The following is a 16,822-nucleotide window of genomic DNA, read 5'->3' on the forward strand; positions in this document are numbered from 1 at the left end:
TGTGACATATCTGTATGCTGTGACATCTCTCTATGCTGTGACATCTCTGTATGCTGTGACCTCTGTATGCTGTGACCTCTTTTTGCTGTGACACCTCTGTATGCTGTGACACCTCTGTATGCTGTAATCTCTGTATGCTGTGACCTCTGTATGCTGTGACCTCTCTCTATGCTGTGACATTCTCTGTATGCTGTGACATCTCTCTATGCTGTGACCTCTGTATGCTGTGACATCTCTCTATGCTGTGACATCTCTCTATGCTGTGACATCTCTGTATGCTGTGACCTCTGTATGCTGTGACCTCTGTATGCTGTGACATCTCTGTATGCTGTCATATCTCTGTATGCTGTGACACCTCTGTATGCTGTGACATCTGTGTATGCTGTGATATCTCTGTATGCTGTGATACCTCTGTATGCTGTAATCTCTGTATGCTGTAATCTCTGTATGCTGTGACATCTGTGTATGCTGTGATATCTGTATGCTGTGACCTCTGTATGCTGTGACACCTCTGTATGCTGTGACATCTCTGTATGCTGTGATATCTGTATGCTGTGACCTCTGTATGCTGTGATATCTCTATATGCTGTGATATCTGTATGCTGTGAAATCTCTATATGCTGTGATATCTGTATGCTGTGACATCTTTATGCTGTGACCTCTGTATGCTGTCATATCTCTGTATGCTGTCATATCTCTGTATGCTGTGACATCTCTGTATGCTGTAACATCTCTGTATGCTGTGACATCTGTATGCTGTGACATCTCTGTATGCTGTGACATCTCTGTATGCTCTGACATCTCTGTATGCTGTGACCTCTGTATGCTGTCATATCTCTGTATGCTGTGACCTCTGTATGCTGTGACCTCTGTATGCTGTGACATCTCTGTATGCTGTGACATCTGTATGCTGTGACATCTCTGTATGCTGTGACCTCTCTGTATGCTGTGACCTCTGTATGCTGTGACATCTCTGTATGCTGTGACATCTGTGTATGCTGTGACATCTCTATATGCTGTGATATCTGTATGCTGTGAAATCTCTATATGCTGTGACATCTTTATGCTGTGACATCTGTATGCTGTGACATCTGTATGCTGTGACATCTGTATGCTGTGACATCTCTGTATGCTGTGATATCTCTGTATACTGTGACCTCTGTATGCTGTCATATCTCAGTATGCTGTGACCTCTGTATGCTGTGACATCTCTGTATGCTATGAGATCTGTATGCTGTGACATCTCTGTATGCTATGATATCTGTATGCTGTGACATCTCTGTATGCTGTGACCTCTCTGTATGCTGTGACCTCTCTGTATGCTGTGACCTCTCTGTATGCTGTGACCTCTGTATGCTGTGACCTCTGTATGCTGTGACATCTCTGTATGCTATGAGATCTGTTTGCTGTGACATCTCTGTATGATGTGACATTTCTGTATGCTGTGACCTCTCTGTATGCTGTGACCTCTCTGTATGCTGTGACCTCTCTGTATGCTGTGATATCTCTGTATGCTGTGATATCTCTGTATGCTGTGACATCTCTGTATGCTGTGATATCTGTATGCTGTGACCTTTGTATGCTGTGATCTCTGTATTCTGTGACATCTCTGTATGCTGTGATATCTGTATACTGTGACATCTCTGTATGCTGTAATCTCTGTATGCTGTGAAATCTCTGTATGCTGTGACATCTCTCTATGCTGTGACCTCTCTGTATGCTGTGACCTCTCTGTATGCTGTGATATCTGTATACTGTGACATCTCTGTATGCTGTAATCTCTCTATGCTGTGACATCTCTCTATGCTGTGACATCTCTCTATGCTGTGACCTCTCTGTATGCTGTGACCTCTCTGTATGCTGTGACATCTCTGTATGCTGTGATATCTGTATGCTGTGACCTTTGTATGCTGTGATCTCTGTATTCTGTGACATCTCTGTATGCTGTGATATCTGTATACTGTGACATCTCTGTATGCTGTAATCTCTGTATGCTGTGAAATCTCTGTATGATGTAATCTCTGTATGCTGTGACCTCTCTGTATGCTGTGACCTCTCTGTATGCTGTGATATCTGTATACTGTGACATCTCTGTATGCTGTAATCTCTCTATGCTGTGACATCTCTGTATGCTGTGACATCTCTGTATGCTGTGACATCTCTGTATGCTGTGACATCTCTGTATGCTGTGACCTCTGTATGCTGTGACACCTCTGTATGCTGTGACACCTCTGTATGCTGTGATATCTGTATGCTGTGACATCTTTGTATGCTGTGACCTCTCTGTATGCTGTGATATCTGTATGCTGTGACCTCTCTGTATGCTGTGACCTCTCTGTATGCTGTGACATCTCTGTATGCTGTGACCTCTGTATGCTGTGACATTTCTGTATGCTGTGACATCTCTGTATGCTGTGACCTCTGCATGCTGTAATCTCTGTATGCTGTGACCTATGTATGCTGTGATATCTCTGTATGCTGTGACATCTCTGTATGCTGTGACATCTCTGTATGCTGTGACATCTCTGTATGCTGTGACTTCTGTATGCTGTGACCTCTGCATGCTGTGATATCTGCATGCTGTAATCTCTGTATGCTGTGATATCTGTATGCTGTGACCTCTCTGTATGCTGTGACCTCTCTGTATGCTGTGACATCTCTGTATGCTGTGACATCTCTGTATGCTGTGACATCTCTGTATGCTGTGACATCTCAGTATGCTGTGACATCTCTGTATGCTGTGATATCTGTATGCTGTGACATCTCTGTATGCTGTGATATCTCTGTATGCTGTGACATCTCTGTATGCTGTGACATCTCTGTATGCTGTGACATCTCTGTATGCTGTGACATCTGTATGCTGTGACATCTCTGTATGCTGTGATATCTCTGTATGCTGTGATATCTGTATGCTGTGACATCTCAGTATGCTGTGACATCTCTGTATGCTGTGATATCTGTATGCTGTGACCTCTGTATGCTGTGACATCTCTGTATGCTGTGACATCTCTGTATGCTGTGACCTCTGTATGCTGTGACCTCTGTATGCTGTGACCTCTCTGTATGCTGTGACCTCTGTATGCTGTGACATCTCTGTATGCTGTGACATCTCTGTATGATGTGACATTTCTGTATGATGTGACATTTCTGTATGCTGTGACATCTCTGTATACTGTGACATCTCTGTATACTGTGATATCTCTGTATACTGTGATATCTGTATGCTGTGACATCTCTGTATGCTGTGACATCTCTGTATGCTGTGACATCTCTGTATGATGTGACATCTCTGTATACTGTGATATCTCTGTATACTGTGATATCTGTATGCTGTGACATCTCTGTATGCTGTGACATCTCTGTATGCTGTGATATCTGTATGCTGTTACCTCTGTATGCTGTGACATCTCTGTATGCTGTGACATCTCTGTATGCTGTGACATCTCTGTATGCTGTGACATCTCTGTATACTGTGATATCTCTGTATACTGTGATATCTGTATTCTGACTCCCCTTAAACTGAGGGGAAGATTATTTTTTAAGACTTTGAGCAATAAACATCTTTGCTTTTACCAAGAGATCATCTGAGTTCTGTGACCAAGCTGTATTCTGTTCTGGATTGAGCCCAGTGTCTCCAAGCTCATGCCCTCTGCCAGCTACCGTGCAGGCATGGTCTAATGCGAGGGATCAGGTGGAATCAGCCATCACCAGTCAGGATGTGTGGCCGCAGTTTGTCAATGCATATGCAGCAGAAGCGGTTCCAGGTGCCGGCGGTAGGAGCCTGGGTGTACATAAGCGGTTCCAAACACCGATGGTAGAAGTTTGGTGGCAGCAACATACCCACCCACTGCGCAGTTGGTGGAGTCAGTGACAGGCGGTTACTGACAGTAAGAGGAAATCCCTCATACCCTAATATTCAGTTGTGATCAAAACTAAATCGTGAGGTCATCCGGTGACAGTTACTTTGTTGTATGATATATTCTGTATCATGTTCTCCCTACATCCTATGGGGTCACTCCTATTATATGCGTTGCACTCACGGGTACCAGTCATCCGACAATGGACGCACTTGACAGCAGCCTGAACTCGCTCAGAGCTATGTGCAGCCCCATGGTCCAAGTCCAGCCTGAAAGAGGGGCTGCGAGGGGCGCAAGATGCGGTGCCATTGCCGACGTTTCAACTCCATGGCAATGGCAAAACGCACCCAATTCACACCCCTCATGACTAATTGGTTTGCCCCCTATATGTACCCAAGGTGCAGACTTGAAGGAACTTTCATTTGCCCAAGACCCGGCCCCATCACATGCCAATCACCCCCTACTCTCATGCAGCTAACATTGGTCATTTTCATGTGTGCGCTGTCACCTGACCTCCACTTGGTCCTGCGGTTCTGAAACCAGGTTTTGACTTGAGAGTCGCTCATGCGCAGCGATTTGGCGAGAGAAGCCCTCTCTGCGGACGCCAGGTATTTCTGCTGGTGGAATCTCTTCTCCAGCTCACAGATCTGCAGTCGGCTGAATGAGGTCCTCGGTTTCTTCCTCTTTGGGGGTGTGCGGTTCTGATAAGGGTGCCCAATCCGGCGTGACACAGAGAAGGGCGGTAGAGCGGCTGGAATACAACAACAAGAAATAGGGTTACATGGAGTCCCAATCCGAGTGTTCATAAATATAGAACAATATTCACTCTGCCATCGTTCTGTCCTCCTACTGCTATCTGTACGTTATCAGCTCAGATCAATAGCGTTTCCCCACCAGGGAGATGAGAATGAGGCCCAATGAGGATGTGCAGCGCACAACACTCCCTTAACAAGCCCACAAGATGGATCTTTCTGTGGTCACTTCAGGGCACCTCCAAGCGTTTCCGTACACAGTGCGCATTTGTGCATACACTCAGGGTAACGCATGCGCCATTGGGGTTTCCAGAACTATTTGTGTATGCACAGTAGTAAATCGCCTTATGGTACATACACACGGTCAGATTTTTCTTCACATCTGAATCATAACTATTTAAAAAAATTGTTCAATCACTCATATCTGAAGGAAAATCTGACATATCTGACATCTGATGTGTGTGCAGTCAGATTTGGACGATTCCATTCATTTTAATGCAGTCAAAAATCGTTCAATCGTTCATCTGACCCTGTGTATGCGCCATAAGTACGTAAACATTGGCATTGGGTGCAGTTAGTGAGCTCCTCTGATTAATGCCTTATTGTACCGTATGTATCTATAACTCTGTGGCCAGCAGATGGCACCAAATCACTATATAAACCAGGAGTAGAAGCTTCACCTAACATGCAGTATTCAATAATTACTTTTATTTTATATCCACATATATAATCATAGTGCACCTCTCTCTACAGTCACTGTAAGGAGCACTGCTATACCAGGTAATAAGGAGGGGAATGTTATACACACAGGTATAATCATAGTGCACCTCTCTCTACAGTCACTGTAAGGAGCACTGCTATACCAGGTAATAAGGAGAGGAATGTTATATACACATATATAATCATAGGGCTCCTCTCTCTACAGTCACTGTAAGGAGCACTGCTATACCAGGTAATAAGGAGAGGAATGTTATATACACATATATAATCATAGTGCACCTCTCTCTACAGTCACTGTAAGGAGCACTGCTATACCAGGTAATAAGGAGGAGAATGTTATATACACAGATATAATCATAGTGCACCTCTCTCTACAGTCACTGTAAGGAGCACTGCTATACCAGGTAATAAGGAGAGGAATGTTATATACACATATATAATCATAGTGCACCTCTCTCTACAGTCACTGTAAGGAGCACTGCTATACCAGGTAATAAGGAGGAGAATGTTATATACACAGATATAATCATAGTGCACCTCTCTACAGTCACTGTAAGGAGCACTGCTATACCAGGTAATAAGGAGAGGAATATTATATACACAGGTATAATCATAGTGCACCTCTCTCTACAGTCACTGTAAGGAGCACTGCTATACCAGGTAATAAGGAGAGGAATGTTATATACACAGATATAATCATAGTGCACCTCTCTCTACAGTCACTGTAAGGAGCACTGCTATACCAGGTAATAAGGAGAGGAAAGTTATATTCACCTATATAATCATAGTGCACATCCTTCTGCAGTCACTGTAAGGAGCACTGCTATACCAGGTAATAAGGAGGGGAAAGTTATATACACATATATAATCATAGTGCACCTCTCTCTACAGTCACTGTAAGGAGCACTGCTATACCAGGTAATAAGGAGGGGAATGTTATATACACATATATAATCATAGGGCTCCTCTCTCTACAGTCACTGTAAGGAGCACTGCTATACCAGGTAATAAGGAGAGGAATGTTATATACACAGATATAATCATAGTGCACCTCTCTCTACAGTCACTGTAAGGAGCACTGCTATACCAGGTAATAAGGAGGGGAATGTTATATACACAGATATAATCATAGTGCACCTCCCTCTACAGTCACTGTAAGGAGCACTGCTATACCCGGTAATAAGGAGGGGAATGTTATATACACATATATAATCATAGGGCACCTCCTTCTACAGTCACTGTAAGGAGCACTGCTATACCCGGTAATAAGGAGGGGAATGTTATATACACATATATAATCATAGGGCACCTCCTTCTACAGTCACTGTAAGGAGCACTGCTATACCAGGTAATAAGGAGGGGAATGTTATATACACAGGTATAATAATAGTGCACCTCCCTCTACAGTCACTGTAAGGAGCACTGCTATACCAGGTAATAAGGAGAGGAATGTTATATACACATATATAATCATAGTGCACCTCTCTCTACAGTCACTGTAAGGAGCACTGCTATACCAGGTAATAAGGAGGAGAATGTTATATACACAGATATAATCATAGTGCACCTCTCTCTACAGTCACTGTAAGGAGCACTGCTATACCAGGTAATAAGGAGAGGAATGTTATATACACATATATAATCATAGTGCACCTCTCTCTACAGTCACAGTAAGGAGCACTGCTATACCAGGTAATAAGGAGGAGAATGTTATATACACAGATATAATCATAGTGCACCTCTCTACAGTCACTGTAAGGAGCACTGCTATACCAGGTAATAAGGAGAGGAATATTATATACACAGGTATAATCATAGTGCACCTCTCTCTACAGTCACTGTAAGGAGCACTGCTATACCAGGTAATAAGGAGAGGAATGTTATATACACAGATATAATCATAGTGCACCTCTCTCTACAGTCACTGTAAGGAGCACTGATATACCAGGTAATAAGGAGGGGAAAGTTATATACACATATATAATCATAGTGCACCTCTCTCTACAGTCACTGTAAGGAGCACTGCTATACCAGGTAATAAGGAGGGGAATGTTATATACACATATATAATCATAGTGCACCTCCCTCTACAGTCACTGTAAGGGGAACTGCTATACCAGGTAATAAGGCGGGGAAAGTTATATACACAGGTATAATCATAGTGCACCTCTCTCTACAGTCACTGTAAGGAGCACTGCTATACCAGGTAATATGGAGAGGAATGTTATATACACAGGTATAATCATAGTGCACCTCTCTCTACAGTCACTGTAAGGAGCACTGCTTTACCAGGTAATAAGGGGGGGAATGTTATATACACAGATATAATCACAGTGCACCTGTCTCTACAGTCACTGTAAGGAGCACTGCTATACCAGGTAATAAGGAGAGGAATGTTATATACACATATATAATCATAGTGCACCTCTCTCTACAGTCACTGTAAGGAGCACTGCTATACCAGGTAATAAGGAGAGGAATGTTATATACACAGGTATAATCATAGTGCACCTCTCTACAGTCACTGTAAGGAGCACTGCTATACCAGGTAATAAGGAGGAGAATGTTATATACACAGATATAATCATAGTGCACCTCTCTCTACAGTCACTGTAAGGAGCACTGCTATACCAGGTAATAAGGAGAGGAATGTTATATACACATATATAATCATAGTGCACCTCTCTCTACAGTCACTGTAAGGAGCACTGCTATACCAGGTAATAAGGAGGAGAATGTTATATACACAGATATAATCATAGTGCACCTCTCTACAGTCACTGTAAGGAGCACTGCTATACCAGGTAATAAGGAGAGGAATATTATATACACAGGTATAATCATAGTGCACCTCTCTCTACAGTCACTGTAAGGAGCACTGCTATACCAGGTAATAAGGAGAGGAATGTTATATACACAGATATAATCATAGTGCACCTCTCTCTACAGTCACTGTAAGGAGCACTGCTATACCAGGTAATAAGGAGGGGAAAGTTATATACACATATATAATCATAGTGCACCTCTCTCTACAGTCACTGTAAGGAGCACTGCTATACCAGGTAATAAGGAGGGGAATGTTATATACACATATATAATCATAGTGCACCTCCCTCTACAGTCACTGTAAGGGGAACTGCTATACCAGGTAATAAGGCGGGGAAAGTTATATACACAGGTATAATCATAGTGCACCTCTCTCTACAGTCACTGTAAGGAGCACTGCTATACCAGGTAATATGGAGAGGAATGTTATATACACAGGTATAATCATAGTGCACCTCTCTCTACAGTCACTGTAAGGAGCACTGCTTTACCAGGTAATAAGGGGGGGAATGTTATATACACAGATATAATCACAGTGCACCTGTCTCTACAGTCACTGTAAGGAGCACTGCTATACCAGGTAATAAGGAGAGGAATGTTATATACACATATATAATCATAGTGCACCTCTCTCTACAGTCACTGTAAGGAGCACTGCTATACCAGGTAATAAGGAGAGGAATGTTATATACACAGGTATAATCATAGTGCACCTCTCTCTACAGTCACTGTAAGGAGCACTGCTATACCCGGTAATAAGGAGGGGAATGTTATATACACATATATAATCATAGGGCACCTCCTTCTACAGTCACTGTAAGGAGCACTGCTATACCAGGTAATAAGGAGGGGAATGTTATATACACAGGTATAATCATAGTGCACCTCCCTCTACAGTCACTGTAAGGAGCACTGTTATACCAGGTAATAAGGAGAGGAATGTTATATACACATATATAATCATAGTGCACCTCTCTCTACAGTCACTGTAAGGAGCACTGCTATACCAGGTAATAAGGAGGAGAATGTTATATACACAGATATAATCATAGTGCACCTCTCTCTACAGTCACTGTAAGAAGCACTGCTATACCCGGTAATAAGGAGGGGAATGTTATATACACATATATAATCATAGGGCACCTCCTTCTACAGTCACTGTAAGGAGCACTGCTATACCAGGTAATAAGGAGGGGAATGTTATATACACAGGTATAATCATAGTGCACCTCCCTCTACAGTCACTGTAAGGAGCACTGCTATACCAGGTAATAAGGAGAGGAATGTTATATACACATATATAATCATAGTGCACCTCTCTCTACAGTCACTGTAAGGAGCACTGCTATACCAGGTAATAAGGAGGAGAATGTTATATACACAGATATAATCATAGTGCACCTCTCTCTACAGTCACTGTAAGGAGCACTGCTATACCAGGTAATAAGGAGAGGAATGTTATATACACATATATAATCATAGTGCACCTCTCTCTACAGTCACTGTAAGGAGCACTGCTATACCAGGTAATAAGGAGGAGAATGTTATATACACAGATATAATCATAGTGCACCTCTCTACAGTCACTGTAAGGAGCACTGCTATACCAGGTAATAAGGAGAGGAATATTATATACACAGGTATAATCATAGTGCACCTCTCTCTACAGTCACTGTAAGGAGCACTGCTATACCAGGTAATAAGGAGAGGAATGTTATATACACAGATATAATCATAGTGCACCTCTCTCTACAGTCACTGTAAGGAGCACTGCTATACCAGGTAATAAGGAGGGGAAAGTTATATACACATATATAATCATAGTGCACCTCTCTCTACAGTCACTGTAAGGAGCACTGCTATACCAGGTAATAAGGAGGGGAATGTTATATACACATATATAATCATAGTGCACCTCCCTCTACAGTCACTGTAAGGGGAACTGCTATACCAGGTAATAAGGCGGGTAAAGTTATATACACAGGTATAATCATAGTGCACCTCTCTATACAGTCACTGTAAGGAGCACTGCTATACCAGGTAATATGGAGAGGAATGTTATATACACAGGTATAATCATAGTGCACCTCTCTCTACAGTCACTGTAAGGAGCACTGCTTTACCAGGTAATAAGGGGGGGAATGTTATATACACAGATATAATCACAGTGCACCTGTCTCTACAGTCACTGTAAGGAGCACTGCTATACCAGGTAATAAGGAGGGGAAAGTTATATACACATATATAATCATAGTGCACCTCTCTCTACAGTCACTGTAAGGAGCACTGCTATACCAGGTAATAAGGAGGGGAATGTTATATACACATATATAATCATAGTGCACCTCCCTCTACAGTCACTGTAAGGGGAACTGCTATACCAGGTAATAAGGCGGGGAAAGTTATATACACAGGTATAATCATAGTGCACCTCTCTCTACAGTCACTGTAAGGAGCACTGCTATACCAGGTAATATGGAGAGGAATGTTATATACACAGGTATAATCATAGTGCACCTCTCTCTACAGTCATTGTAAGGAGCACTGCTTTACCAGGTAATAAGGGGGGGAATGTTATATACACAGATATAATCACAGTGCACCTGTCTCTACAGTCACTGTAAGGAGCACTGCTATACCAGGTAATAAGGAGAGGAATGTTATATACACATATATAATCATAGTGCACCTCTCTCTACAGTCACTGTAAGGAGCACTGCTATACCAGGTAATAAGGAGAGGAATGTTATATACACAGGTATAATCATAGTGCACCTCTCTCTACAGTCACTGTAAGGAGCACTGCTATACCCGGTAATAAGGAGGGGAATGTTATATACACATATATAATCATAGGGCACCTCCTTCTACAGTCACTGTAAGGAGCACTGCTATACCAGGTAATAAGGAGGGGAATGTTATATACACAGGTATAATCATAGTGCACCTCCCTCTACAGTCACTGTAAGGAGCACTGCTATACCAGGTAATAAGGAGGGGAATGTTATATACACATATATAATCATAGTGCACCTCTCTCTACAGTCACTGTAAGGAGCACTGCTATACCAGGTAATAAGGAGGAGAATGTTATATACACAGATATAATCATAGTGCACCTCTCTCTACAGTCACTGTAAGGAGCACTGCTATACCAGGTAATAAGGAGGGGAATGTTATATACACAGGTATAATCATAGTGCACCTCCCTCTACAGTCACTGTAAGGAGCACTGCTATACCAGGTAATAAGGAGAGGAATGTTATATACACATATATAATCATAGTGCACCTCTCTCTACAGTCACTGTAAGGAGCACTGCTATACCAGGTAATAAGGAGGAGAATGTTATATACACAGATATAATCATAGTGCACCTCTCTCTACAGTCACTGTAAGAAGCACTGCTATACCCGGTAATAAGGAGGGGAATGTTATATACACATTTATAATCATAGGGCACCTCCTTCTACAGTCACTGTAAGGAGCACTGCTATACCAGGTAATAAGGAGGGGAATGTTATATACACAGGTATAATCATAGTGCACCTCCCTCTACAGTCACTGTAAGGAGCACTGCTATACCAGGTAATAAGGAGAGGAATGTTATATACACATATATAATCATAGTGCACCTCTCTCTACAGTCACTGTAAGGAGCACTGCTATACCAGGTAATAAGGAGGAGAATGTTATATACACAGATATAATCATAGTGCACCTCTCTCTACAGTCACTGTAAGGAGCACTGCTATACCAGGTAATAAGGAGAGGAATGTTATATACACATATATAATCATAGTGCACCTCTCTCTACAGTCACTGTAAGGAGCACTGCTATACCAGGTAATAAGGAGGAGAATGTTATATACACAGATATAATCATAGTGCACCTCTCTACAGTCACTGTAAGGAGCACTGCTATACCAGGTAATAAGGAGAGGAATATTATATACACAGGTATAATCATAGTGCACCTCTCTCTACAGTCACTGTAAGGAGCACTGCTATACCAGGTAATAAGGAGAGGAATGTTATATACACAGATATAATCATAGTGCACCTCTCTCTACAGTCACTGTAAGGAGCACTGCTATACCAGGTAATAAGGAGGGGAAAGTTATATACACATATATAATCATAGTGCACCTCTCTCTACAGTCACTGTAAGGAGCACTGCTATACCAGGTAATAAGGAGGGGAATGTTATATACACATATATAATCATAGTGCACCTCCCTCTACAGTCACTGTAAGGGGAACTGCTATACCAGGTAATAAGGCGGGGAAAGTTATATACACAGGTATAATCATAGTGCACCTCTCTATACAGTCACTGTAAGGAGCACTGCTATACCAGGTAATATGGAGAGGAATGTTATATACACAGGTATAATCATAGTGCACCTCTCTCTACAGTCACTGTAAGGAGCACTGCTTTACCAGGTAATAAGGGGGGGAATGTTATATACACAGATATAATCACAGTGCACCTGTCTCTACAGTCACTGTAAGGAGCACTGCTATACCAGGTAATAAGGAGAGGAATGTTATATACACATATATAATCATAGTGCACCTCTCTCTACAGTCACTGTAAGGAGCACTGCTATACCAGGTAATAAGGAGAGGAATGTTATATACACAGGTATAATCATAGTGCACCTCTCTCTACAGTCACTGTAAGGAGCACTGCTATACCAGGTAATAAGGAGAGGAATGTTATATACACAGGTATAATCATAGTGCACCTCTCTCTACAGTCACTGTAAGGAGCACTGCTATACCAGGTAATAAGGAGAGGAATGTTATATACACAGGTATAATCATAGTGCACCTCTCTCTACAGTCACTGTAAGGAGCACTGCTATACCAGGTAATAAGGAGGGGAATGTTATATACACATATATAATCATAGTGCACCTCCCTCTACAGTCACTGTAAGGGGAACTGCTATACCAGGTAATAAGGCGGGGAAAGTTATATACACAGGTATAATCATAGTGCACCTCTCTCTACAGTCACTGTAAGGAGCACTGCTATACCAGGTAATATGGAGAGGAATGTTATATACACAGGTATAATCATAGTGCACCTCTCTCTACAGTCACTGTAAGGAGCACTGCTTTACCAGGTAATAAGGGGGGGAATGTTATATACACAGATATAATCACAGTGCACCTGTCTCTACAGTCACTGTAAGGAGCACTGCTATACCAGGTAATAAGGAGAGGAATGTTATATACACAGGTATAATCATAGTGCACCTCTCTCTACAGTCACTGTAAGTAGCACTGCTATACCAGGTAATAAGGAGGGGAATGTTATATACACAGATATAATCATAGTGCACCTCTCTCTACAGTCACTGTAAGGAGCACTGCTATACCAGGTAATAAGGAGGGGAATGTTATATACACAGATATAATCATAGTGCACCTCTCTCTACAGTCACTGTAAGGAGCACTGCTATACCAGGTAATAAGGAGGGGAATGTTATACACACAGGTATAATCATAGTGCACCTCTCTCTACAGTCACTGTAAGGGGAACTGCTATACCAGGTAATAAGGAGGGGAATGTTATATACACAGGTATAATCATAGTGCACCTCTCTCTACAGTCACTGTAAGGAGCACTGCTATACCAGGTAATAAGGGGGGGAATGTTATATACACAGATATAATCATAGTGCACCTCTCTCTACAGTCACTGTAAGGAGCACTGCTATACCAGGTAATAAGGAGGGGAAAGTTATATACACAGGTATAATCATAGTGCACCTCTCTCTACAGTCACTGGAAGGAGCACTGCTATACCCGGTAATAAGGAGGGGAATGTTATATACACATATATAATCATAGGGCACCTCCTTCTACAGTCACTGTAAGGAGCACTGCTATACCAGGTAATAAGGAGGGGAATGTTATATACACAGGTATAATCATAGTGCACCTCCCTCTACAGTCACTGTAAGGAGCACTGCTATACCAGGTAATAAGGAGAGGAATGTTATATACACATATATAATCATAGTGCACCTCTCTCTACAGTCACTGTAAGGAGCACTGCTATACCAGGTAATAAGGAGGAGAATGTTATATACACAGATATAATCATAGTGCACCTCTCTCTACAGTCACTGTAAGGAGCACTGCTATACCAGGTAATAAGGAGAGGAATGTTATATACACATATATAATCATAGTGCACCTCTCTCTACAGTCACTGTAAGGAGCACTGCTATACCAGGTAATAAGGAGGAGAAAGTTATATACACAGATATAATCATAGTGCACCTCTCTACAGTCACTGTAAGGAGCACTGCTATACCAGGTAATAAGGAGAGGAATATTATATACACAGGTATAATCATAGTGCACCTCTCTCTACAGTCACTGTAAGGAGCACTGCTATACCAGGTAATAAGGAGAGGAATGTTATATACACAGATATAATCATAGTGCACCTCTCTCTACAGTCACTGTAAGGAGCACTGCTATACCAGGTAATAAGGAGGGGAAAGTTATATACACATATATAATCATAGTGCACCTCTCTCTACAGTCACTGTAAGGAGCACTGCTATACCAGGTAATAAGGAGGGGAATGTTATATACACATATATAATCATAGTGCACCTCCCTCTACAGTCACTGTAAGGAGCACTGCTATACCAGGTAATAAGGCGGGGAAAGTTATATACACAGGTATAATCATAGTGCACCTCTCTATACAGTCACTGTAAGGAGCACTGCTATACCAGGTAATATGGAGAGGAATGTTATATACACAGGTATAATCATAGTGCACCTCTCTCTACAGTCACTGTAAGGAGCACTGCTTTACCAGGTAATAAGGGGGGGAATGTTATATACACAGATATAATCACAGTGCACCTGTCTCTACAGTCACTGTAAGGAGCACTGCTATACCAGGTAATAAGGAGAGGAATGTTATATACACATATATAATCATAGTGCACCTCTCTCTACAGTCACTGTAAGGAGCACTGCTATACCAGGTAATAAGGAGAGGAATGTTATATACACAGGTATAATCATAGTGCACCTCTCTCTACAGTCACTGTAAGGAGCACTGCTATACCAGGTAATAAGGAGAGGAATGTTATATACACAGGTATAATCATAGTGCACCTCTCTCTACAGTCACTGTAAGGAGCACTGCTATACCAGGTAATAAGGAGAGGAATGTTATATACACAGGTATAATCATAGTGCACCTCTCTCTACAGTCACTGTAAGGAGCACTGCTATACCAGGTAATAAGGAGGGGAATGTTATATACACATATATAATCATAGTGCACCTCCCTCTACAGTCACTGTAAGGGGAACTGCTATACCAGGTAATAAGGCGGGGAAAGTTATATACACAGGTATAATCACAGTGCACCTCTCTCTACAGTCACTGTAAGGAGCACTGCTATACCAGGTAATATGGAGAGGAATGTTATATACACAGGTATAATCATAGTGCACCTCTCTCTACAGTCACTGTAAGGAGCACTGCTTTACCAGGTAATAAGGGGGGGAATGTTATATACACAGATATAATCACAGTGCACCTGTCTCTACAGTCACTGTAAGGAGCACTGCTATACCAGGTAATAAGGAGAGGAATGTTATATACACAGGTATAATCATAGTGCACCTCTCTCTACAGTCATTGTAAGTAGCACTGCTATACCAGGTAATAAGGAGGGGAATGTTATATACACAGATATAATCATAGTGCACCTCTCTCTACAGTCACTGTAAGGAGCACTGCTATACCAGGTAATAAGGAGGGGAATGTTATATACACAGATATAATCATAGTGCACCTCTCTCTACAGTCACTGTAAGGAGCACTGCTATACCAGGTAATAAGGAGGGGAATGTTATACACACAGGTATAATCATAGTGCACCTCTCTCTACAGTCACTGTAAGGGGAACTGCTATACCAGGTAATAAGGAGGGGAATGTTATATACACAGGTATAATCATAGTGCACCTCTCTCTACAGTCACTGTAAGGAGCACTGCTATACCAGGTAATAAGGGGGGGAATGTTATATACACAGATATAATCATAGTGCACCTCTCTCTACAGTCACTGTAAGGAGCACTGCTATACCAGGTAATAAGGAGGGGAAAGTTATATACACAGGTATAATCATAGTGCACCTCTCTCTACAGTCACTGGAAGGAGCACTGCTATACCAGGTAATAAGGAGAGGAATGTTATATACACAGATATAATCATAGTGCACCTCTCTCTACAGTCACTGTAAGGAGCACTGCTATACCAGGTAATAAGGAGGGGAATGTTATATACACAGATGTAATCATAGGGCACCTCTCTCTACAGTCACTGTAAGGAGCACTGCTATACCAGGTAATAAGGAGGGGAATGTTATATACACATATATAATCATAGTGCACCTGTCTCTACAGTCACTGTAAGGGGCACTGCTATACCAGGTAATAAGGAGGGGAATGTTATATACACATATATAATCATAGTGCACCTCTCTCTACAGTCACTGTAAGGAGCACTGCTATACCAGGTAATAAGGAGGAGAATGTTATATACACCTTTTTAATCATGGTGCACCGCCTTCTACAGTCACTGTAAGGAGCAATGCTATACCAGGATATAAGG

At 41.8% G+C, this 16,822-nt stretch overlaps 1 protein-coding gene across 1 annotated transcript in view; it reads right to left on the bottom strand.

The window, feature by feature from the left end:
- The window catches only part of LOC148474935 (T-cell leukemia homeobox protein 3-like), a 319,343-nt gene that overhangs the window by 109,372 nt on the left and 193,149 nt on the right, over window positions 1–16,822 (bottom strand). Inside the window, exon 2 of the mRNA XM_088457970.1 lies at window positions 4,371–4,608. Coding sequence (XP_088314096.1) covers window positions 4,371–4,608 — 238 coding nt within the window. The remainder of the gene's footprint in view (window positions 1–4,370; window positions 4,609–16,822) is intronic.

Source organism: Taudactylus pleione, unplaced genomic scaffold (assembly GCF_031769625.1).
Source record: "Taudactylus pleione unplaced genomic scaffold, aTauple2 ptg000798l, whole genome shotgun sequence".
NCBI lineage: Eukaryota > Metazoa > Chordata > Amphibia > Anura > Myobatrachidae > Taudactylus > Taudactylus pleione.